The 19,603-nt window shown below is 38.3% G+C and overlaps 1 protein-coding gene across 2 annotated transcripts; it reads left to right on the top strand.

Annotated features, from left to right (window-relative positions):
- Nucleotides 1-12: 12 nt before the first annotated feature.
- Nucleotides 13-13,578, top strand: tgfbrap1 (transforming growth factor, beta receptor associated protein 1). 2 transcript variants are annotated; one of them, XM_058629646.1, is made up of 13 exons: nucleotides 13-237; nucleotides 1,307-2,017; nucleotides 2,517-2,711; nucleotides 3,737-3,891; nucleotides 5,024-5,106; nucleotides 5,717-5,897; nucleotides 5,984-6,144; nucleotides 6,463-6,520; nucleotides 6,615-6,758; nucleotides 6,841-6,984; nucleotides 7,928-8,087; nucleotides 8,445-8,911; nucleotides 9,543-13,578. In XM_058629646.1, the coding sequence occupies exons 2-13, from the start codon at nucleotides 1,321-1,323 to the stop codon at nucleotides 9,729-9,731; spliced, it is 2,634 nt and encodes an 877-aa protein (XP_058485629.1). In that variant the 5' UTR covers nucleotides 13-237; nucleotides 1,307-1,320; the 3' UTR covers nucleotides 9,732-13,578. The 2 variants fall into 2 exon arrangements, with proteins under 2 accessions (XP_058485629.1, XP_058485628.1); XM_058629645.1 differs by having other exon boundaries at nucleotides 1,302-2,017.
- The last annotated feature ends 6,025 nt before the right edge of the window (nucleotides 13,579-19,603 follow it).

Below are 19,603 nucleotides of genomic sequence, written 5' to 3'. Positions count from 1 at the left end.
AGCTCTAAATCACAGGCAGCCAGCAGGAGTTCAGTGTGACTGGGCGGTGTTTAATTCGGCCAAGGAAGGAGCCAACGCTACCATTCAAGCCATAATTTACGCTTGACAGTGCGGTGCCGACCACAACAGCATGGGTACAGCACTGTGCAGGTGTAACTATATGCTGTGCCTGCTGTAGCAGTAAGGCTTACCAGTTAGCGGTGGTCCCGTCTGCTGTCCTGTGCGCTGTCTTCAGCGGTACGTATGCTAAAAGCTCCAGGAGAAACTAGGTACAGAGCTGTTGCACAGATCATCACGTTAAGGGAAGTGAGGTCGTTTGGAAATGAGTTGCTTTCCTCGGACATTACACTCCACCAGTGTTGTAATGTAGCATTGTAGATTGTATGAACACATTAATAATAAGCCTTTATTTAGGCGCACAGAGGACGTGCTGTTTCCTAGCTTAAATTAGCTTGATAGCATTGGCACCACTGGAGAACAGCCACTTTCAGTTAACGTTAGCTTGCTTAGCTAGCTGGCCTAGACCTCAACTTATGTACTAAAACCGCCAATGGCTTCCTTAGCATGAAACGTTATGTAGGGTTACATGCACTCTATCCCCCCTCACTGTTTACCTGCCAACTTTATCTTGTTGCCGTTGTTGGCCTTTATGGGCATCGTAAGCAAGCTAACGTGAATGCTGTTAGCTATCACTACATTTTAGCAGTGCTCTATGTAATGATATTTTCCAAATTTCTTAAACTTGATCCCATTTGCGTGCTAAGTTCACTTTGTTAAGCATCAATTAGCAATCAGCCTTGCCCACAGAGGTAATTGTTTAAAATGCATTAAAACCTACTGTAAGTACTATCAAAACATTGTCATGTGAACCATTTCTTAACTGTCTAATATGTCAATACATGCTTGGTAGGGGACTTAAAAAAAGTATTATTGACAGTATTGCCTTACTTGACATAAACCCTTACTGTCCATCAGGAAATAAAACTGAATGACTGCTGTTTGTGATATAGAATGTCCAGGGTAGTGATAAATTCTTATCTTGTATTAAAATCTTATTAATTAATACTCATCACACTTATGCAAGCTGTTAGCCACAAATAAATAACTTAAAACCATCAAAGGTAAATAGCTGAAGAGGTTATTCTGAATGAAGAACACTCATTTTTCAGTCAGTCTTCTCATAATGACAGTGAAATAACATCAAAATGTATTATAACGTGGTCTGCAGTATATTTTTTTCATATTTATACATTCATTTTGTTTGCAGTCTTGTTGACTTTTGCCTGTTTTGTGTCATCTAGTGTAGATGCCTTTGTTGAGATGAGTGTGAAGGCGTTTGAGCTTGTCCCCGCTGTGGAGCGAGATCTCCTCATGGGCGACAAGGCTCGCATCAACATCGAGTGCATTGAATGTTGTGGGAAGCACTTGTACGTGGGTACCAATGACTGCTTCATCCACCACTTCCTGTTGGACGAAGTCACTTCCTCCAAAGGAAAACTGAGTTACTCGGCTCAAAAGCTGCTGCACAAATACCTGGGCCTCAAGAAACCAGTTGCTGAGCTGCGGGCTGCTTCTGCCTTGGAGCGTCTGATAGTGCTTTGTGATGGAATAGTGTTTCTCATCGATATGGTGACATTGGAGACTGTGCCTTCAGCGGCAGGGGGTGGAGCCAAGATCAGAGGTGTGACGGCATTTTGCATTAATGAGAACCCAGTAAATGGTGATCCCTTCTGTGTGGAAATGTGTGTTCTCTCCTCCAAGCGGCGGACAGTGCAGATTTACATGGTATATGAGGACAGAGTCCAACTGGTCAAAGACGTGAGCACTCCTGAGCAGCCCTGTGCTGTAAGTCTTGATGGGTACTTCTTGTGCTTGGCCCTTGCTACACAATACATGATCCTGAACTACAACTCTGGAGCCTCCCAAGACCTCTTCCCTTACAACAGTGAAGAGAGGAGGCCCATTTTAAAGAGGATTGGCAGGGAGGAGTTCCTCTTAGCAGCACCTGGTGGTCTAGGTAAGTTAGAAATATTGGTTAATCTGCAGATCATTGATCGTTGATTCTCAAAACCAGCTTACTAATTAGGGATGAGCCGATATGATACTCTGTATCAGTATCTGTCTCTCACTGGTCAAAATCACTGGATCGGATATATGAAGGATAAAAATGTAAAATCCGATACGATCCAGAAATCCTATATATCGCTTACTTTACTATGCACATACTTTAATAATGTAAATACAAAAGTATTTTTGCTGAGTCATGTTGTGGGCTACTTATTTGTTTGAGAGAGAATATTTGTTACACAGTGGGTGAATTATGTATTTGAAATTGCTTGAAATGTGTTATTAGCAGCATCATAGTCTAAAATGACAGTATCAGTTGTGAAATTGGTATCGGACAAAAAGTGATATTGTGCCATCCTTATTGCTAATATTACTTATCTTTGTATGTGTCTGTACCTGGTAGCATATTAATTATTTGAGACTATATGATATCCACATTTTTCCTTTAGGAATGTTTGCCAATGCAGAGGGGGTATCTCAGCGGGCTCCAGTCAACTGGTCAGAGGGCGTGATTGGTGCCGCTGTATGTTTTCCATATGTGGTGGCCTTGGATGAGAACTTCATCACTATCCATAGCATGTTGGATCAACAGCTGAAACAGACCCTGTCATTCAGAGATGGGCACATTCTGCAAGACTTTGAAGGTATTATCACATTAATGTTGAAACCAATCAAAAATAATCGGCATAAAGAGTAATCATTTTGTTTTTTCAGATTAGATGGGGACAATGGTCAATAAGACCAAAGATTTCTTTTATTCCATTCAAAACCCAGAGCTTATGCCAGTTATACCAATTGTTTTCCTGACATTCTTGTTGAAGTTTTGTTTGTTCTTCCCATTCAAAAGTTTTTATATTTTTAAAGATATCAAACTATGTTTGTTCATAATATAAATAAACATAATAATATAACTTTTTTAACTCTGCTGCAATTTCTGTAACACTTACTATTATATTGACTAGACAAACTTAGAATGCTGTCAAATATTTGGCAAATGCATTTATTTTTTTAACTCCACCAGCACCAACACTGGTTCAAGTGACATCAACCAAGGACATTTATGAAACTGTGAGCATTTCTGTGTGGAGCTGCAAAATCCTTTTCACCCATGTAACATGATGTGGAAGGAGTTAACCTTTAAATTGTCCATCTTATATTCAGTTGATAGTTTAAAAGGAAGAAATTTCACTCTTAATTGTGTCCTCGGAGCAAGAGAGACCTCCTCTGTTATTAAATATTCCAGGGATAAAAAAAAGACATTGCCTTGGATTGCTGGGCTGAGACCACACAATTTTTTATAAAAATTGACTTTAAGACATCTAGAGCTGTTCACTGGACTCTTAATGGGATTTGAAGTGTGAGCAAGTATTTCCGATTACAGACCATTTTCACGACAGTAGTATTACTCACTAGAGCTTTTTTAAAAAAGGCAAGCAACTGAAAATGAAAAGCTATGAATGGAGGCACATAAGTCAAAAGTAAAATGTATTCTTGTAGTTGATTCTCAGAAACCAAACTCTGGAACCATGTTATGACATGTTTTTTACCTCCTAGTATGTGTGTCGTCATTCGTAATTGAGCCTCGTAAAGGCCAGGATTAAAACTAAGCAGCTTCCTGGTAATATCATAAATTTTTTGGCTACTTGAACGTATATTGTCTGTTCTTTAGGGAAGGTAATACTGGCCTCCACTAAAGCAGTCTATGTCCTGGTGCCCTTGCCACTGGAGAGACAGATCCAAGACTTACTGGCCAGTCACAGAGTGGAGGAGGCGCTTACCCTCACAGAGGGAGCACAGAGGAATATTCCCAAAGACAAGTTTCAGGTAATAAACGATGTGTTTTCATTTTAAGAGCTTAAGTGGGTTAAGATAACGCGGCATGTGAATCATAGACCATATAATGATATTGGTATTATAGTAACGATTATCAGTGTGATTTGAATCACATAACTGACATTATTTTTGATGGAGATTAGGGCTGTCAATCTTCCTCTATAATCCCATTCGAATTCCATTCCTTATTATTTTTAATATCCGAATTATATTCAAATTTTTAATTAAAATGTGAAAACATTTCAATTTAACTTTTGTATTTTTCCCTGTGATGAAAGCCCAAAACTTTCCACACACGGCTTTTTAGATGGTCAGGAGTGGTGACCTCCATCGGTGTATTATCGCGAGATTGTTGTGATTCAGAAAACTTTATTGTTCTGCGAGGGTCGTACGTGAGCAAGCATTTTGTTTTTCACATGTGGATGGGCAGAGCAGGCTTGAGTCGCCACGTTTTAACACGTGCATTAAAAAAATTAAATACAGTAATTACAGCACTCGATTATTATCAATTTTTTAATTTTCGAATTATATTATTATGGAGACGTGCATCAGATGTAGGGCTGCAATTTTCTCGATCAATCGTTTGGTCCATAAATGGTCAGAAAATGTTGAAAAATGTGTCCCAAACCTTGAAATGATGATGTTCTCAAACATCTTGTTTTGTCTTTAAACCAAAATGATTTGTTTTAAAGGATTATTTGTTGTATGGAGCAAACAAACCAGAAAATAATAACATTTAATAAGTTAAGATCTGAGAATTTAAAACTCAAACCAATTATTGGTCATCAAAATAGTTGGTGAATAATTTAGTAATCGATTACTCTTTGCAGCTACTTTGGGAAACAGTGATGTCATAATCCCACCTCTATCTTGTGCTTGCATTCACTGCAGCTCTCTTTGTCATCGTCTTCTTGTGCTTGGAGATTGTTTGGTCTGTTGGCTTTCCTGAGACACCCTGGTTTTCTTCATTCTGATGCTGTCTTTATGGAAGACAGCGTCTTAGTTTAAGAACTAAAACGAAAAGATTGTATAGAGAAAAGTTCCTCTTCGTGTGGATAAGGCATTTGAGCAGCACCAAGAAATCCACAAGAGTCTGATATATTGTGACTGTCTGCATTAACAGGTTTTGCACAAAAGAATCCTTCAGCAGGTGGGTTTCATACAGTTCAGCCAACTTCAGTTTCAAGAAGCAAGAGAACACTTCAGGTAAGATGCTCAATTAGTGTTTGATGATATTCCAGCTTTTGGTAAACAGATTTTTCTGGTCATGAGAATAAACTAAAATGTACAAGCCCAAGATTTTCCTAGAACTGTCTTTATGTTCCTTAATATGTATATTGTACATTTATATTGCTCTAATTTGTTGAACCTTTCCATTTAAATAATATTTTTGGCTGCATTTGACCCTCACATACACACATTGAGCTGTTAATAATAATTTTAAGTGAAATCAATGTTGTAATACATTTTACACCTTTGACAGCGATCATGAAATTCATCTGGTAATTAATTAATTAATTTACGCATTCATTCATTTACTTATGTATTTATTTATTTTAATTAATAATATCACTCATGAAGTGGAAAAAGTTTTTTTTTAATCAAACATTTAAAATTAGTCTCTTCTGTATGAACTGTTTGTTTTCCTGTTTGAAAGTTTACTTATTATCAGAAAATCGTTGGATTGATGTGTCTTCATTAATCTGTCCTTAGATAATGTGATATTGAATCCAAAGAAATAAAAATATATATGTACATAGTGTTCTATTATTACAAATTTAAACTTTTTTTTGGGACCATATCATTATATTTTCAGGAAGGGTCAGCTGGATGTGCGAGAGCTGATCTCTCTCTACCCACTCCTGCTGCCAGCTTCCTCTTCATTCACTCGCTGCCACCCTCCTCTCCATGAGTTTGCAGATCTCAACCACCTGGCTCAAGGTGACCAGGAGAAAGTGCTGCTGTACAAGAACTTCCTCATCAGTTATTTGGGAGAGGTAAATGGAGTAAATTAACTTCACTCACATGTCATAAGTTATAGTTGGTGGTAATCACAGAAGGTTGTCTTTATCCTCACGCACAGGTGCGAAACACAGAGGTGGTGAACGTTTGCAGAGAGGATGTGGACACAGCGTTGTTAAAACTGTATGCTGAACAGGATCACGAGAGCCTTCTAGACCTTCTAGCTTCAGACAACACCTGCCTGCTGACAGACAGCATCCCGTGGCTAGAAAAATATCACAAGTGTGTACACTTTCATTTTTATTTCAGACATAGAGTAGGTTTGGAAAAATACTGTAAATTATGAATGTTTTCACAAATATAAATTCTAATAGTTTATTTTTCTGAATTTACAAAATGTGAGTGAGCTGACAGAAGAAAAATCTGAATCATATCAAAATTTTGGTGTGTATATACTATTTGACCACCTTTTTGCAAAAACATCAATTATTTTAGGTACACTTTTTTTTAAAGGAACTCGGCAGATATGTTGTTCCAACAACAGTGTTGAGGAAACATCGACACTGTTAATTTGCTGGTCTTGTCTCTGCCTCTCTGTAGATATTTTGCACTTGGGCTGCTCTATCATTATAATGGTCAAGACTCAGCAGCACTTCAGGTATGTATGCTTACAAATGACCTGTTACTGGTCCTCACTGTAGAATCAACCTCAAAGGATTTTAATATTTTTCCTTTGTTCATGTTGCTGTCAGTTGTGGATTCGTTTGGCAGATGGGGATCTGCAGGATTCCACAAGAACTGACCTTTATGAGTATATTGTGGACTTTCTCTCCTCCTGCTCCAATCTGGACCTTGTATGGACGTATGCAGACTGGGCCTTGCTGAAAGACCCCACTGTAGGTTTGCCAGTACCTAAAACTGATCTGGTATTGTGTAGTGGTAGAGCTGTAGTAGTAACCTTTCCCTTCTTGTTTGCAGATAGGCATGCATATCTTTACTAAGAGGCCTCTCAGTAAGGATGTGTCGCAATTAAACCCTGATGATGTCATCACGTACCTTGGAAAACACAGCCAACCGCTGCTTCTTTACTTGGAATACCTGGTGCTTGAGAGAAGGATACAGGTAGAGTGAAAAAATGAATGGGTCTGCTGTCAATGAGAGTGGTTAATGAATGAATAATGATGTAGTGAGAGAGAACTGGAAGACCCTGGTTCAGGTTCAAGTTGTGCTTAGACTCTAGGGTAGTCTTGAAAGATTTGAGGTCATATATTTCATCTTTATGAGAGGCTGTCCGCATTTTTTTTGGAAGTTGTCTAGTTAGATTTGGGTGTCCGGACACACAAATCTGATGTGGATTCCTGGTGTAACGACATGGGCTTTGGTAGCACTGTGTGACTTTGGCACCGACTCAAAAGATACTTTGAAATTTAATTTGTAGTGATACAATCAAAATCTCATTTCAAACCATACATGGTTTGTATCTCAATATGGCTGGTCTATATATCGATATTGTATCTATATCGTGACATTTGAGCTTAGATTTTGGGTATCATCAGCAGAATTTGACTGTGTATAGGCAATTTCCTTGTTTCTAACACGTGAATATCCTTCATTTAACATTTAAAATCCAAATAAACAATCAGGTATTATCTGACATGAAAGGTAATGAGTATATTTTAAGATCAAGTAATGCCGATCATAAACTGTAGATATTTTTTATTTTAAGTGTGTAGTTACAGCATATTGTCACTCTCCTTTACAAAAAAAAACTTGTAATATTATTTTTAAGGCTATAATAAGCAAACCGTTTCATAGACATGTCAGAAGGTATTATGGAGGTGTGGTCAAAGATGTCCCCTCTGCTAGGATGATCTGATTAATTTTGAGGCTATTTTCCATTATCTTTGTGGCAAATTGACATAATGAAAATTATACCTAAATATTATTATTTGTAATCAATGTATGAATCGTCTTTTTGGTATAACAGAAGGATGTAGTCTTTTTAGCAGCTTCCTAAAGTTAATTGAATTCATGTTTTCTTTCCTGTGTCTGCATGTGGCCACAGAAAGAGAAGTTCCACACACACCTGGCTATGTTGTACCTGGAGAGGGTCTTGTCACTGCAATCACAGTCACCAACAGATGAGGTGCAGCTGACCACAGCCAGAGAGAGGCTTCAAGCCCTTCTCAGGGAGTCCAACCTATACCGTGTACAGTTACTTTTAGGTGAGACAAATGTTTGTTTTTTTTCTTTGTAAACTCTGGAAAAAAGCAGTTTTACAGTATTTGAACCAGCTTATTCAGGATTTTAATGAAGTTATTTAGTGACTCAGAACTGCAGTATGTACTTTTTATGGTGATTTGTGAGTTTCCTGTCTTTTTGAACAGAAATGATGTAAAATAATAATCTTAATCGTGACACACATTTCGCAGCAGATCATGATTGCAGTGCTGACTTGATTTCCGGAGAGTCCTCTAAATCAAAGACTTGTTGATTTTGATCATATGGACATATCATTCTGCAGTCGTTTATTTAATTTTTTTTTTTACTTCTGATATGTTGTGTTCCTCTGCTCTGTTTAGATAAGATGGAGAACTGTGAACAGCTGCTGCTAGAACGCGCAACACTACATGGCAAACTGGAGGAGCCTGAGAGAGCTCTGCACATATTGGTACACCAGCTCAGAGACTTCCGCTCTGCTGAGGCCTTCTGCTTATGGGCCTCGTCTTGTCGGGACTCTGCTTACCAACAGCGGCTCTTCCACCTGCTCTTGGGGGTGTATCTTGATGGGAGCCACCGTGGACAGTCCCATGCAGCAGCAGCAGGGGGCAGTGGAGAGCTGGAGATGGCAGCAGTGGACCTCCTGAACCGTCACGGCGAGGTTTTTGACGCCATCCGTGTCCTACGGCTACTCCCTGAAAGCTGGTCACTGCAGCTGCTGCGGCCCTTCCTGGGTCGAGCAGTCAGGGCCAGTATGCATGCCTGCCGCACTTCCCAAATTGCTCTGGGGTTAGCTCACTCTGAAAACCTGCAACTGCTACATGATCGGGTAAGACACATGTGAGAGAACAAAGATATAATAAATGTGCAACATAGTTCCTCTAACTGTTAAATGTATTTAATTTTTTTTTTTTAAATGTTCTCTTATCTTCTTGGTTTATTGATAATTGTTTGGTCCATAAAATGTCGACCAATTTCTTTTAAACCTCAAAATGATGATGTCTTGTTTTGTCTACAAACCAAAATTATTCAGTCTTAATGATTTCTATGTTGGAGCAAAGAACCCAGAAAATATTCACAGAACAATCGAATAATTAGTTTTAGTGATACAAAACATTTTAACTGATTAATCAATAAAAGTAGTACAGGGTCAACATATAAAGACAAACAAACATACACTCTTACATTCACACCTATGGGCAATTTAGAGTGTCCAATTAACCTCTGCATGTTTTTGGACTGTGGGAGGAAACTGGAGAACCCGGAGAACTCCCATGTGCAAACAGGGAGAACATGCAAACCATACAGAAAGGCCCTCAGTCGGACTGGGTCACAAACCCGGGTCTTCTTGCTGCAAGGCAACAATGCTCGCCACTAGTGTGCTGTGTGGTCATAATAGGGTGTTGTCTTTGTGCCCATTAGTCCTTTAACCTCCTGTCGTATATCTTTGTTTTCTCCAGTTGAAAGAACGAAAGAAACAAATCCTGGTGTCTGAAAAGAAGGGATGCCATCTGTGCCACAACACCTTCAGTGAGCCTGACGTGGTGTGTCTGCCCGGCGCAGTGCCTGTCCACACTCACTGTGTCGCCCACAGAGTAAGAGACTCGCCCACAAAGAGACTGTTAACTAATAGCAGTAACCACACGTGAGACACCACCGTTTAAACTGTCACATGACCTGCGATGGTTGGAGGCACCAAAATAAAGCAGGGGCTCGCTGAGATTGGATTGGCTGAGGACTGAGGGGGGTTTAAAAAAAAAAAGCACAGACTAACTTTGACAGAGAGGATCACAAAGAAAGCTGTGAATGTGTGAGGGAGAAACTGGTGATTTCAGCTATTTATTCCTGTTCTGCAGTTATGCTTCACTTTATGCCACAACTTTTATTGGTAAAAAAAGAAAAAACCTGCCTTTTTAAAATAACTTAAATGGAGAGTAAATCAAAGCTCTTGTTTGCTTGTTCCTTTTGTGTGTGTGTGTGATGTGTTCCCTTTCTTGTCTTCATCTCGTTCAGTTTTCAACCTGAGGTTGAGAAACTTCTGGGACTTCAACTAACCAGAATTATTACTCTGTCAAGGATTTTCGAGTAATAGTTTGGTCCAGAAAATGTTGAAAAATGTTAACCAGTTTTTTTCTAACCTCAAAATGAGGTTTTCAAATGTCTTGATTTGTACACAAACCAAAATTATTCAGTCTCAATAATTTCTTTGTTATATGTAGATGAAAATAAAACAAAGGACTTGTATTAATTATTAAATAATAAACAAACATTCAAACCAATTAAAATTAATTGTAGATCTATTTAGTTATCGATCAGTAATGGATTCATCATCGCAGCTCTTCTTCAGAGCACACAATATTTAAATTATTTTGCAAATATCTTTGAACCATGTGAAGTATTACCACCTCAGGTCTGGGCTACTTAACTTTAATTGATTTTTATTAGGGTAAGGGTTACTGTGAAAAACTTATCAGTGCTGATAAATGAAGAGAGTTCAGAGGTGGTTTCAGTGCTGTCGTTTATAAAACTCACGCAAATTAAATGACTGGTCATGTCAGACATTTTCTGTAATTTTATAGTAATTGAGTGAATAAAATGAGAGGCATCTTCACTGTCCAGCTGGTGTCTGCTACCCCTCTGTGGGCTGTGCAGGTACTGCAGGTGGTACATTAAAAATGAATAGTCATTTTCAGTTTTGTAATTAGGAAAGAAGTAATCATTAACTATTCTGAATCAATTAAAAAAGCTAACATGAAGTCATATATATGTATTAAATGACTTGCATTATACAAAATGTTGATGGGCAATAGTTTTCACGTGGGAAAAGGACAGCATGTGTGTGTTGATTGGAGTTGAGATTAAAGGTGTTGGTCACATGAGATTTGTAGAACTTTCGATTAGTGTTCTTTGGTTTAGGAATGGCTGATACAGATAAAGATGAATCGCTTGCAGCTTCTGTCAGCACTGGACAAATCTTAGCCCCAGTCAAAATGGACCGGTGTAAACTAAAATCCAATTTTTATTTATCGTTAATTGGCTTGAAACAGGTGAACAAATCTTGTGAAATCAGTACTTGCAAGAACAGGAGGTCATTTTTCAAATTGTTTACCACTTTCATAATAATATACTTAATTTTGTTCAAGCTGTAAAAACATATGTGTCCACAAGATGGCAGTAATGTATAAAACATATACGGTGAACAGCAGGTGCAGCAAGGGAATGAAATTATGATATTCTTCACTATTATTCTACTGGAGTCACAGGAAGAAACAACTATTATCTTTTTGGGACAAAACTATTCATCCTGTTACCACACTGGTGTTTAATAAGCTGTCTCTAGAGGTGTGCTATTGAAATACTTAAAATGATAATTCAATTATAAACTGACATCCAGTGACACGCTGTACAGAATTGGTATGTGTATGAGAATGCATGGCTGACGCTTTCCTACAGAAAGTAATGAATGAGACAGTGAAAAGACGAAACCTTTATCATCCATGACTTTGATGGCCCGAGAACATACGGCTTGATACATCTCTGCTTTCGTAACTGCATCCCTCAGAGTGCTGAAGTTATGGCTTTAACCTTTTAATCCTGACACCTCTCAGAAAACGGAAGTCGGCCCTGTTCCATCATAATGAAGCCCTAAAATTCTTTACAGACTTGTCATCACAAAGCACCACTTTGTCCTTTAGTGCTATCCTAACGTTGTGTACGTGTCAGATCGCTGTAAAGTGCAGCTTCGGTCCTCGTAAACGTTTCGCCTGCACAGGTGCATAATGTGTTCGTCTTGCAAAATTGTCAGAGCAGTCAAATTCAGGGACGTGTTTCCAAAAAAAAACAATCCTGATGGACGTGATGCATAGCTTAAAAAATGGCTTAACCATATCAAACTGCTTCACTTTGAAAAACTGTCTCGTCCAAAGTGATGGAAAGAAGCATGAAGTTCATCACAGAGGAGCGAAAGAAAACCCTTAACATGGTTCATTTAAAGCTGCTTCACTGTTAAAATCAGTGTGAATTCATGTATACGTTCCACAAATGTAACACCTGTCTGTCTGTCTGTCCAAAGATGCTCGGCCTGATTTACACTAAAATAAAGAAACATTGTCACTTTTACTCCTCCACAACAAACCTGTACATGCTGTACAACTACGGCTGCAACAAATGATTATTTTCATAATCAAGTTTTGATTTTTGTTTTTGTTATATGAAGCAAAGTAACTAGAAAATATTAACGTTTAAGAAGCTGAAAAATCATACGATTTTCAAACATTATTTGTTTATCAAAATAGTTGTCGATTTATTTAGTAATCAATTAATAATTGGTTAATTTGTGTGCAGCCTTACATACAACAAACCCTTGACAAGATGTTCATCCAAATTAGGGATGCAACTGATGATAATGTTCATAATCGATTAATCTGTCGATTTGTTATTTTCGAGTAGTGTCAGAAAATGTTGAAAATTATGTTTTCTAGAGCTGAAACACGATTAATCGATTATTAATAGATTACTACTATACAACTATTTTTAATCGGTTTTGAAGCTAAGATTTCTTATTGTTTCAGCTTCTTAAATGTGAATATGTTCTAGTTTATTTGCTCCATATAACAATCATAACTGAATAATTTTGATTTGTGGACAAAACAAGACATTAGAGAACAGCATCATTTCCTGGTTTGACAAATACTGATTTTTAACGTTTTCTGATATTTTATGGACCAAACCATTACTCAATTTAATCGAGAAAATAATTGACAGATTAATCAATTCTGAAAATAATCGTGAGTTGCAGCCCTAATGTTTTCAAATGTCTTGTTTTGTCCACAAACCAAAATGATTCAGATTTAATGATTTCTTTGTTACATGGAGCAAAGAAAATATTCATATTTAAGAAGCTGATGAATCAGAAATGAAATTAGTTTTTCAAAAGATCTGAAGATTCCTCAATCAAGCCTCCAAGGACAAACTTATTTTTCAGAGAGAAAAAGTCTTTGGAGTGCTTCCAGATGTTGCTCAGTTGAATGTGTCTGTTACACCGACCAAAGCACATCTTTGTTGTGGGTTATGCTCATTTCTCTGGTGCCTGTGCCGTCGATGCTCGCGTTTTGTGGCTGTAAACCATTTCTGCAGGGGACTGTGTGCAAACATGGACATCTGAATATTGTAGATGCAGTCAAGTGTTTTGCTTTCCATGACTGAAATCCACAGCTTCTGCAGTGTTTTTCTGTCCTAACAACGTGTTAGTGTGCATAACTAGAGTAAAAGTCCTCCTAAAAATGACTAATATTAATAATTGTAAAGAAAAAAGTAAAAGATATAGTACAGTTCTGTGGGGAGAAAACAAATGTATTTTATAAATATATGTATACTGGTGTGTATATACTGCATTTGTACTTGGTTTGTTGCTTTCCTAATGAATGCCAATGTGGATGTGTACAAACAGTACCTCTGTCCACTTTTAATAAACGGGAAACTAAACTGAACTATAAATGAACTTGTGAAGTCTCAGTTTTACACCCAAAATGAATCACATGTATGTTTTCACATGATCATTTTTAGATGAAGGTCATGTCTTAAAACCATTGTTGTGTATACAAATGTACGTATTTTATGGTAAATGGTCTGTATTTATATAGCCAGAAAGGCGACTCGCTCTACCAGTGAGCCACATTGGTCATTTAAATTTACAGAAGTAAAGGAAAAATTAAGGAAATCCTAATAACATAATAAATAAATAAAGTAACTAGAAAATAAGCAAAAGAAAAAAAAACTAAAAAATACCTAAAGAATAAAGGCTTCTACCGAAAAATGCATGACTGGAGGAAAAATCCTCAGGAAACAAAATTCATCCACGGTATTAACCACTGTCAAATGAAAAGTGAATAAGAAATGCAACACAATCAAAGTTAACCATGTGATTATGTAAGTAAATGTAAAATGTGAATGAAAGAAACACAGCAGCATGATGTCCCAGAGGTGCTCGGTGGGATTCATGTCTGGGGAACAGGCAGGCACGCCCATAGCACCAATGCCTTCGTCATGCAGGAACTGCTGACTCACTCCAGCCCCATGAGGCTGACCATTGTCATGCATCAGAAGGAACCCAGGGCCCACTGCACCAGCATATGGTCTGACAACGGCTCTGAGGATCTCATCCGGCACCTAATGGCAGTCAGAATATTTCTGGCTCGCACATGGAGGTCTGTGTGGCCCTCCAATGATATGCCTCCCCAGACCATCACGGACCCACCGCCAAACCAGTCATGCTGGAGGGTGTTGCAGGCAGCAGAACCTTCTCCACGGCGTCTCCAGATTCTGTCACGTCTGTCACATGTGCTCAGTGTGAACCTGCTCTCATCCATGAAGAGCACGGGGCGCAAATGGCGTTTCCTGGTGTTCTCTGGCAAATGCCAATCGGGCTGCACGGTGTTGAGCTGTGAGCACAGGCCCCACTTGTGGACGTCGGGTCCTCATACCACCCTCATGGAGTTTGAGCAGAAACATGCACATCAGTGGCCTGCTGGAGGTCATTTTGTAGGGCTCTGGCGTCCTGCTGCTGGGTTGTTGATGTACCACATCTCCTGGTGTAATGACTCGTCTCCTGGTATCTCATCCATGCTCTTGACACTGTGTTGGGAGACTCAGCATACCTTCTTGCCACAGCATGCATTGTCCATATCCTCATGGATGAGGTGCAGCAGTTGAGCAACTTCAGTGGGTTGCAGACACCGCCTCATGCTACCTCTAGTGGTGAGGGCACTGGCAAAATGCAAAAGTGACCAAAAATCAGCCAGAAAGGATGAGGACAGGGAAATGGTCTGTGGCCACCACCTGGAGAACCATTCCTTTACAGGGGTTGTCTTGCTAATTGACATTTTGGGGGAAAAAAACTCTAACTTGTGGCCTCAAAATAAGTATAACTGTGGGTATATTGTTCCCAACAACAACTTTGGCAGCTGGGTAAGCAAATGAAGCGCACCCTCGCTTAAAACACTACACACTACAGTATAGTTAAAAAGATATTCCCAGATTCTAACTTCCGCGATCAATAACATTGAAATGAAACATATTTTTACAAACATTATTATTATTATTATTATTATTTGGGAAATTCATGTGTCCAGCATGTCATATAATCTGTAGTTGCAAATATGCAGGCACACAATACACTCATTCTCTATTGGTTTATCCTCCACATGAGTGTAGCGGGGTCGCTGGAGCCAATCGCAGCTGACAAAGGGCTAATGGTGGGGTCACACCCTGAACCGGTCATCAGAGAACATACAGAGAAGAGCAACCATTCAGCCTCACATTCACACCTGTGGTCATTTTAGAGTGTCCAATTAACCTATGGGAGGCAACTGTTCAAACCCCATGGAGAGAACAAGCAACCTCCACACAGTTGAGGCAACAGCAGTGCTGCACACAATACACAAATACATTAAATCGAAGAAAGGTTTAAAAAAAGGTGTCAATTAAAATAGAATTAAAAGTACCACATTGTCCTTAAAACAAAATAATGTATTTTCCTACTATGAACAGGGTTCCAAAAACATTTTGGTGTGGACAGTGGACTCTCTTGTCTCTCTTTGGAGCCACGTCTTATATTTATTATTCAAACGCCACACATGATTAAAGATATACTTACCTGGCAATTCTGCAATAGTGAGAAAATGCGAGAGACAACCGGAAACATTTTGTCCTTGAACTTCATATTTAGTATAACAGCATTGTTTGCTGGATACAACAACATTGTAATCGCCTGCCATTCTGTTCCAAACCACATCACAGTCACATTTTATGATTTTTGTAACGTTTTAACTACAACCTGAACACATGATAAAGAGTTACCACACACCTGGATTTTATGTTATCACAAACATCTCCTCCTTCCATCCTGTGTGCGTCAAAGTGCATCAGAGTAAAGATTCGTTTTAATACAAATCTGCTTCTTTGAAGGTTTTTAGTGCTTTTAAACATAGGATCTGTTTGTTCTGGGAGAGGAGGAGACCTGAAACCTCTGAGGATAATTTACCTCAATAAAAACCGTGTGATAAATGAACATTGAAGAACTCCTAAACTAAAAATAAAATGGCAATGGTAAGAGCAAAAACAACAAAATGCCCTGGCATGTTTATAGATGTTATAAATGCACAGCTGCCTGGTTTCTACTTTTATTTTGCTGGACATTATAAACTAAGTGGAAAACTAAACCACACACAGAAGGAGAACAAAACCAATTCAATAAAAACTGCAGGAAGGTGGATGAACATAGTATTGTTTTTGTCGTTCAGAATTTATATTTTATTTCATTTCACTTTTTTTCCAGACACGTAAGAAAACACAACAATAAATAATAACAATAATAAACAGACCTGACTGCTGTGCCAAGTTTCAAGCGTTTTTATACACATTAACCCCCTCAAAAATGACCGTAAAGTAATAATAATACTCTGAAGGATAACAATAGGTTCCTCGCACAACTTCGTGCCAGGAGCTGTTTCGGCACCTGCCATTCGTGGCTCACTGTTTCAAATAAACATTTGAAAACACAGTCATTGTTAACTATCACTACTTTGTCTGAAAAGGAGTAAGAAGAATTATGCTGATTAGCTCCTACCCCTTTCATTTGAATGGTTTCTTTTTTCTTTGGAAAGCTTTGTTTGTTTTTCCTCTGTCATTAATATCATGTGCACATGAGCTTTTGAACATTTTTTAAACACTAAACACTAAATTTGTCTTGTAACTCTATTTTGAAGGGTGCTCTATGAATACAGTTATTTTAAATAAATAAATAAATGAATGAATAAAAAAAGTTCCATTGTTCACTTACAGTATTGTTATTCTACTTTTTTATTTTTTTTATTTTTTTATATGTAATTTGCTTATGTTATATCATAGTGTCATACTGTCTGCTCCCAGTCCTTCAGTGTAAGTGCAGGGAAACATTGTTTTGCAGATGACACCAAAGACTGGAATGTAAGTATAGAGCTGAATGTGAAATTCATTTTATTTTTGATGTTAAAACAATTATGAATTGCATGGGGAAGTTTATGTTAGCTATTCTAAGTGTGCTTAAACCATTTTGTTGTTAAGTAGGATAATGTTTTCCATCGTTTTACAGTCATTTAAAAAAAAAAAAAACACCGTTAACCAACTGTTAAAAAGAAGAAATTTAGGCTTCATTAATTTTGGTGAATTAAGTGTTTATTTGAGTTGTTGAAACAGTGATATACCAGCCAGGGATATTTTGGATGTTATATTATTCGTGTTGGCTTTAAATTACATTGTTATTTGACATTATTAAATTATTGCTTTTGGTTGGAGAATATGAGCTTCCTAACTGACAAAAATGTATGATGAAGTTCAGAGGACAACTACCTGTCGATCAGCCATTCACTGCATTTTGAAATTCCATTATTAAATGAGACATTTAGCTTGGGATTTGTACGGAGCCCCTAAAGGGACATAGTGAGATTTTTTTTTGCGTTACTAAATCATTTATACGAGGTTTATGAACAAATGTCATACTTTAACATGTTCTCATTCCATGTGACAAAGCAACGGTTTGCAATGTGTGTTTCATGTGTATAGTGCTTGCTTTCCTCCTGATGGTCACGGCACGTTGCTTTTGCTCTGTGCTACTAGCACTGACTGGTTTGCAAAAAAAGGTTGCCATTCAGTTAAGGTTTCTGGCAGTACTTCAACTACTATGAAAGTGCATGGAGATGTCATGCAACATTCTTTGCATAAGGAACAATTTGATTGTAGATAATAAGTTAAATGACTAACATCTCATACACAACACACTAGAAACACCACAAAATGATTTAGATCTTTTTGTCCATAGGCTGTGCTTAATGTAGAATGCCTTGGCTCGGTCCTGCAGCAACATCACTCTTAATGTTCAGGGAACTTGTTACATTGTTACATTACATTGTTTCTGTGTGTAACTTTTTTTTTTTTCTCAAATCCAGAAAATTGGGAATGATGAAGTCATTATTACATAAAAGAAGCACGTCTTTCCTCTCTTCAACAGTTTAAATGTCTAGTTGAGATCTTGTAATTGTAAATTTCCTATTCCTAGGCCTACGATTCCATCTACATTTGACCTGATAATGAGCTAATTACACAGATTGCCCCACATGCAACTCCTATATTTAGGGTTCGAGCAACTTGGTTGCAAGAACCCTATTGTAATCGTAAGAGTTATTCTTCTTCTTCCGCCTTCCAAATGAATCGCGTTTTTGAGGCCCTGAACATGCCCCAAAACTCACCAATTTTTGCAACCGCATCAGACCTGGTGTAAATTTACGTTTATTAGTGTTTCGGGGAATGTGCGTTAAAAAATGAAAGTGGGCGGGGCAAATAACTGCTCCACCCCCTAAAACGCGTTGGCCTGAGAAGCACGTTTAATGTACATGCACGAAACTTGGTACACGCGTTCCTTAGGTCGGGCCGGTCAAAAAAGTCAGCGTAGCCGAAGCTCTAAAACGAACAGGAAAGCCGCCATCTTGGATTGAAAGTTCATTTTTTGATGATTTTGGCCATATCGCACCATCGGTATTTGAACGAACAAACGCGTTGGCCTGAGAAGCACGTTTAATGTACATGCACGAAACTTGGTACACGCGTTCCTTAGGTCGGGCCGGTCAAAAAAGTCAGCGTAGCCGAAGCTCTAAAACGAACAGGAAAGCCGCCATCTTGGATTGAAAGTTCATTTTTTGATGATTTTGGCCATATCGCACCATCGGTATTTGAACGAACTTGTCCTAGAGCTTTCATGGGATCACCTTTAAACTTGCTGAGGTCACTGTGGACAAGTTGAGGATCTAAAGTTATTGAAAACTTTTTAATAAGTATCATGGCGTACGAGAAAGGGGCCGGCAAAGTTGATGAAAATTTAAATTTTTCGCCACAGGCAACAAAACTCTTATAACTTTGCGATAGAAGGTCACATCCCAACCAAATTACCTAGGGTTGATGATGGACCATTGCTGAAGAAGTCTGTGAAAAAAACGTACATTTTTAGCACAGCGCCTCCTTGTGGTAACAGAAAATACAAAAAATACACAATTTCGGTAATAACTTTTACATAGTTAATCGTATCAAACTCAAAATTTGTGAAAACGTTCAAAACACATGATAGATGATGCGTGCTTAATATGATAACAAATCGTCCAACGGTGTTGCCATGGCAACACTGCAAAGTCAGATATTTGTGACAAATAAACAAACTGCTACAACTTTGCGAATCCGAGTCCAATCTGAACCAAACTTGCTTGGATTGATGATAGTCCAGCCCTGAAGACGCCTATATGAAAATATTCACTTTCAAAAACAGCGCCCCCTGGTGACAGCAGACACTATGACGCCTGGTATTTGAATGAACTAGTCCTAGAGCTTTTGTGCGATCACCTTTAAACTTTGTGAGGTCACTGTGGACAAGTTGAGGATCTAAAGTTATTAAAAGTTTTTCAAAATGTCGCATGGTTTTCGAGATAGGGGGCGCCAA

This window comes from Solea solea, chromosome 5 (assembly GCF_958295425.1).
Source record: "Solea solea chromosome 5, fSolSol10.1, whole genome shotgun sequence".
In the NCBI taxonomy this organism is placed as follows: Eukaryota; Metazoa; Chordata; class Actinopteri; order Pleuronectiformes; family Soleidae; genus Solea; species Solea solea.
The sequence above is the reverse complement of the archived record's forward strand: the minus strand, read 5'-3'. Positions and strand labels throughout refer to the sequence as shown.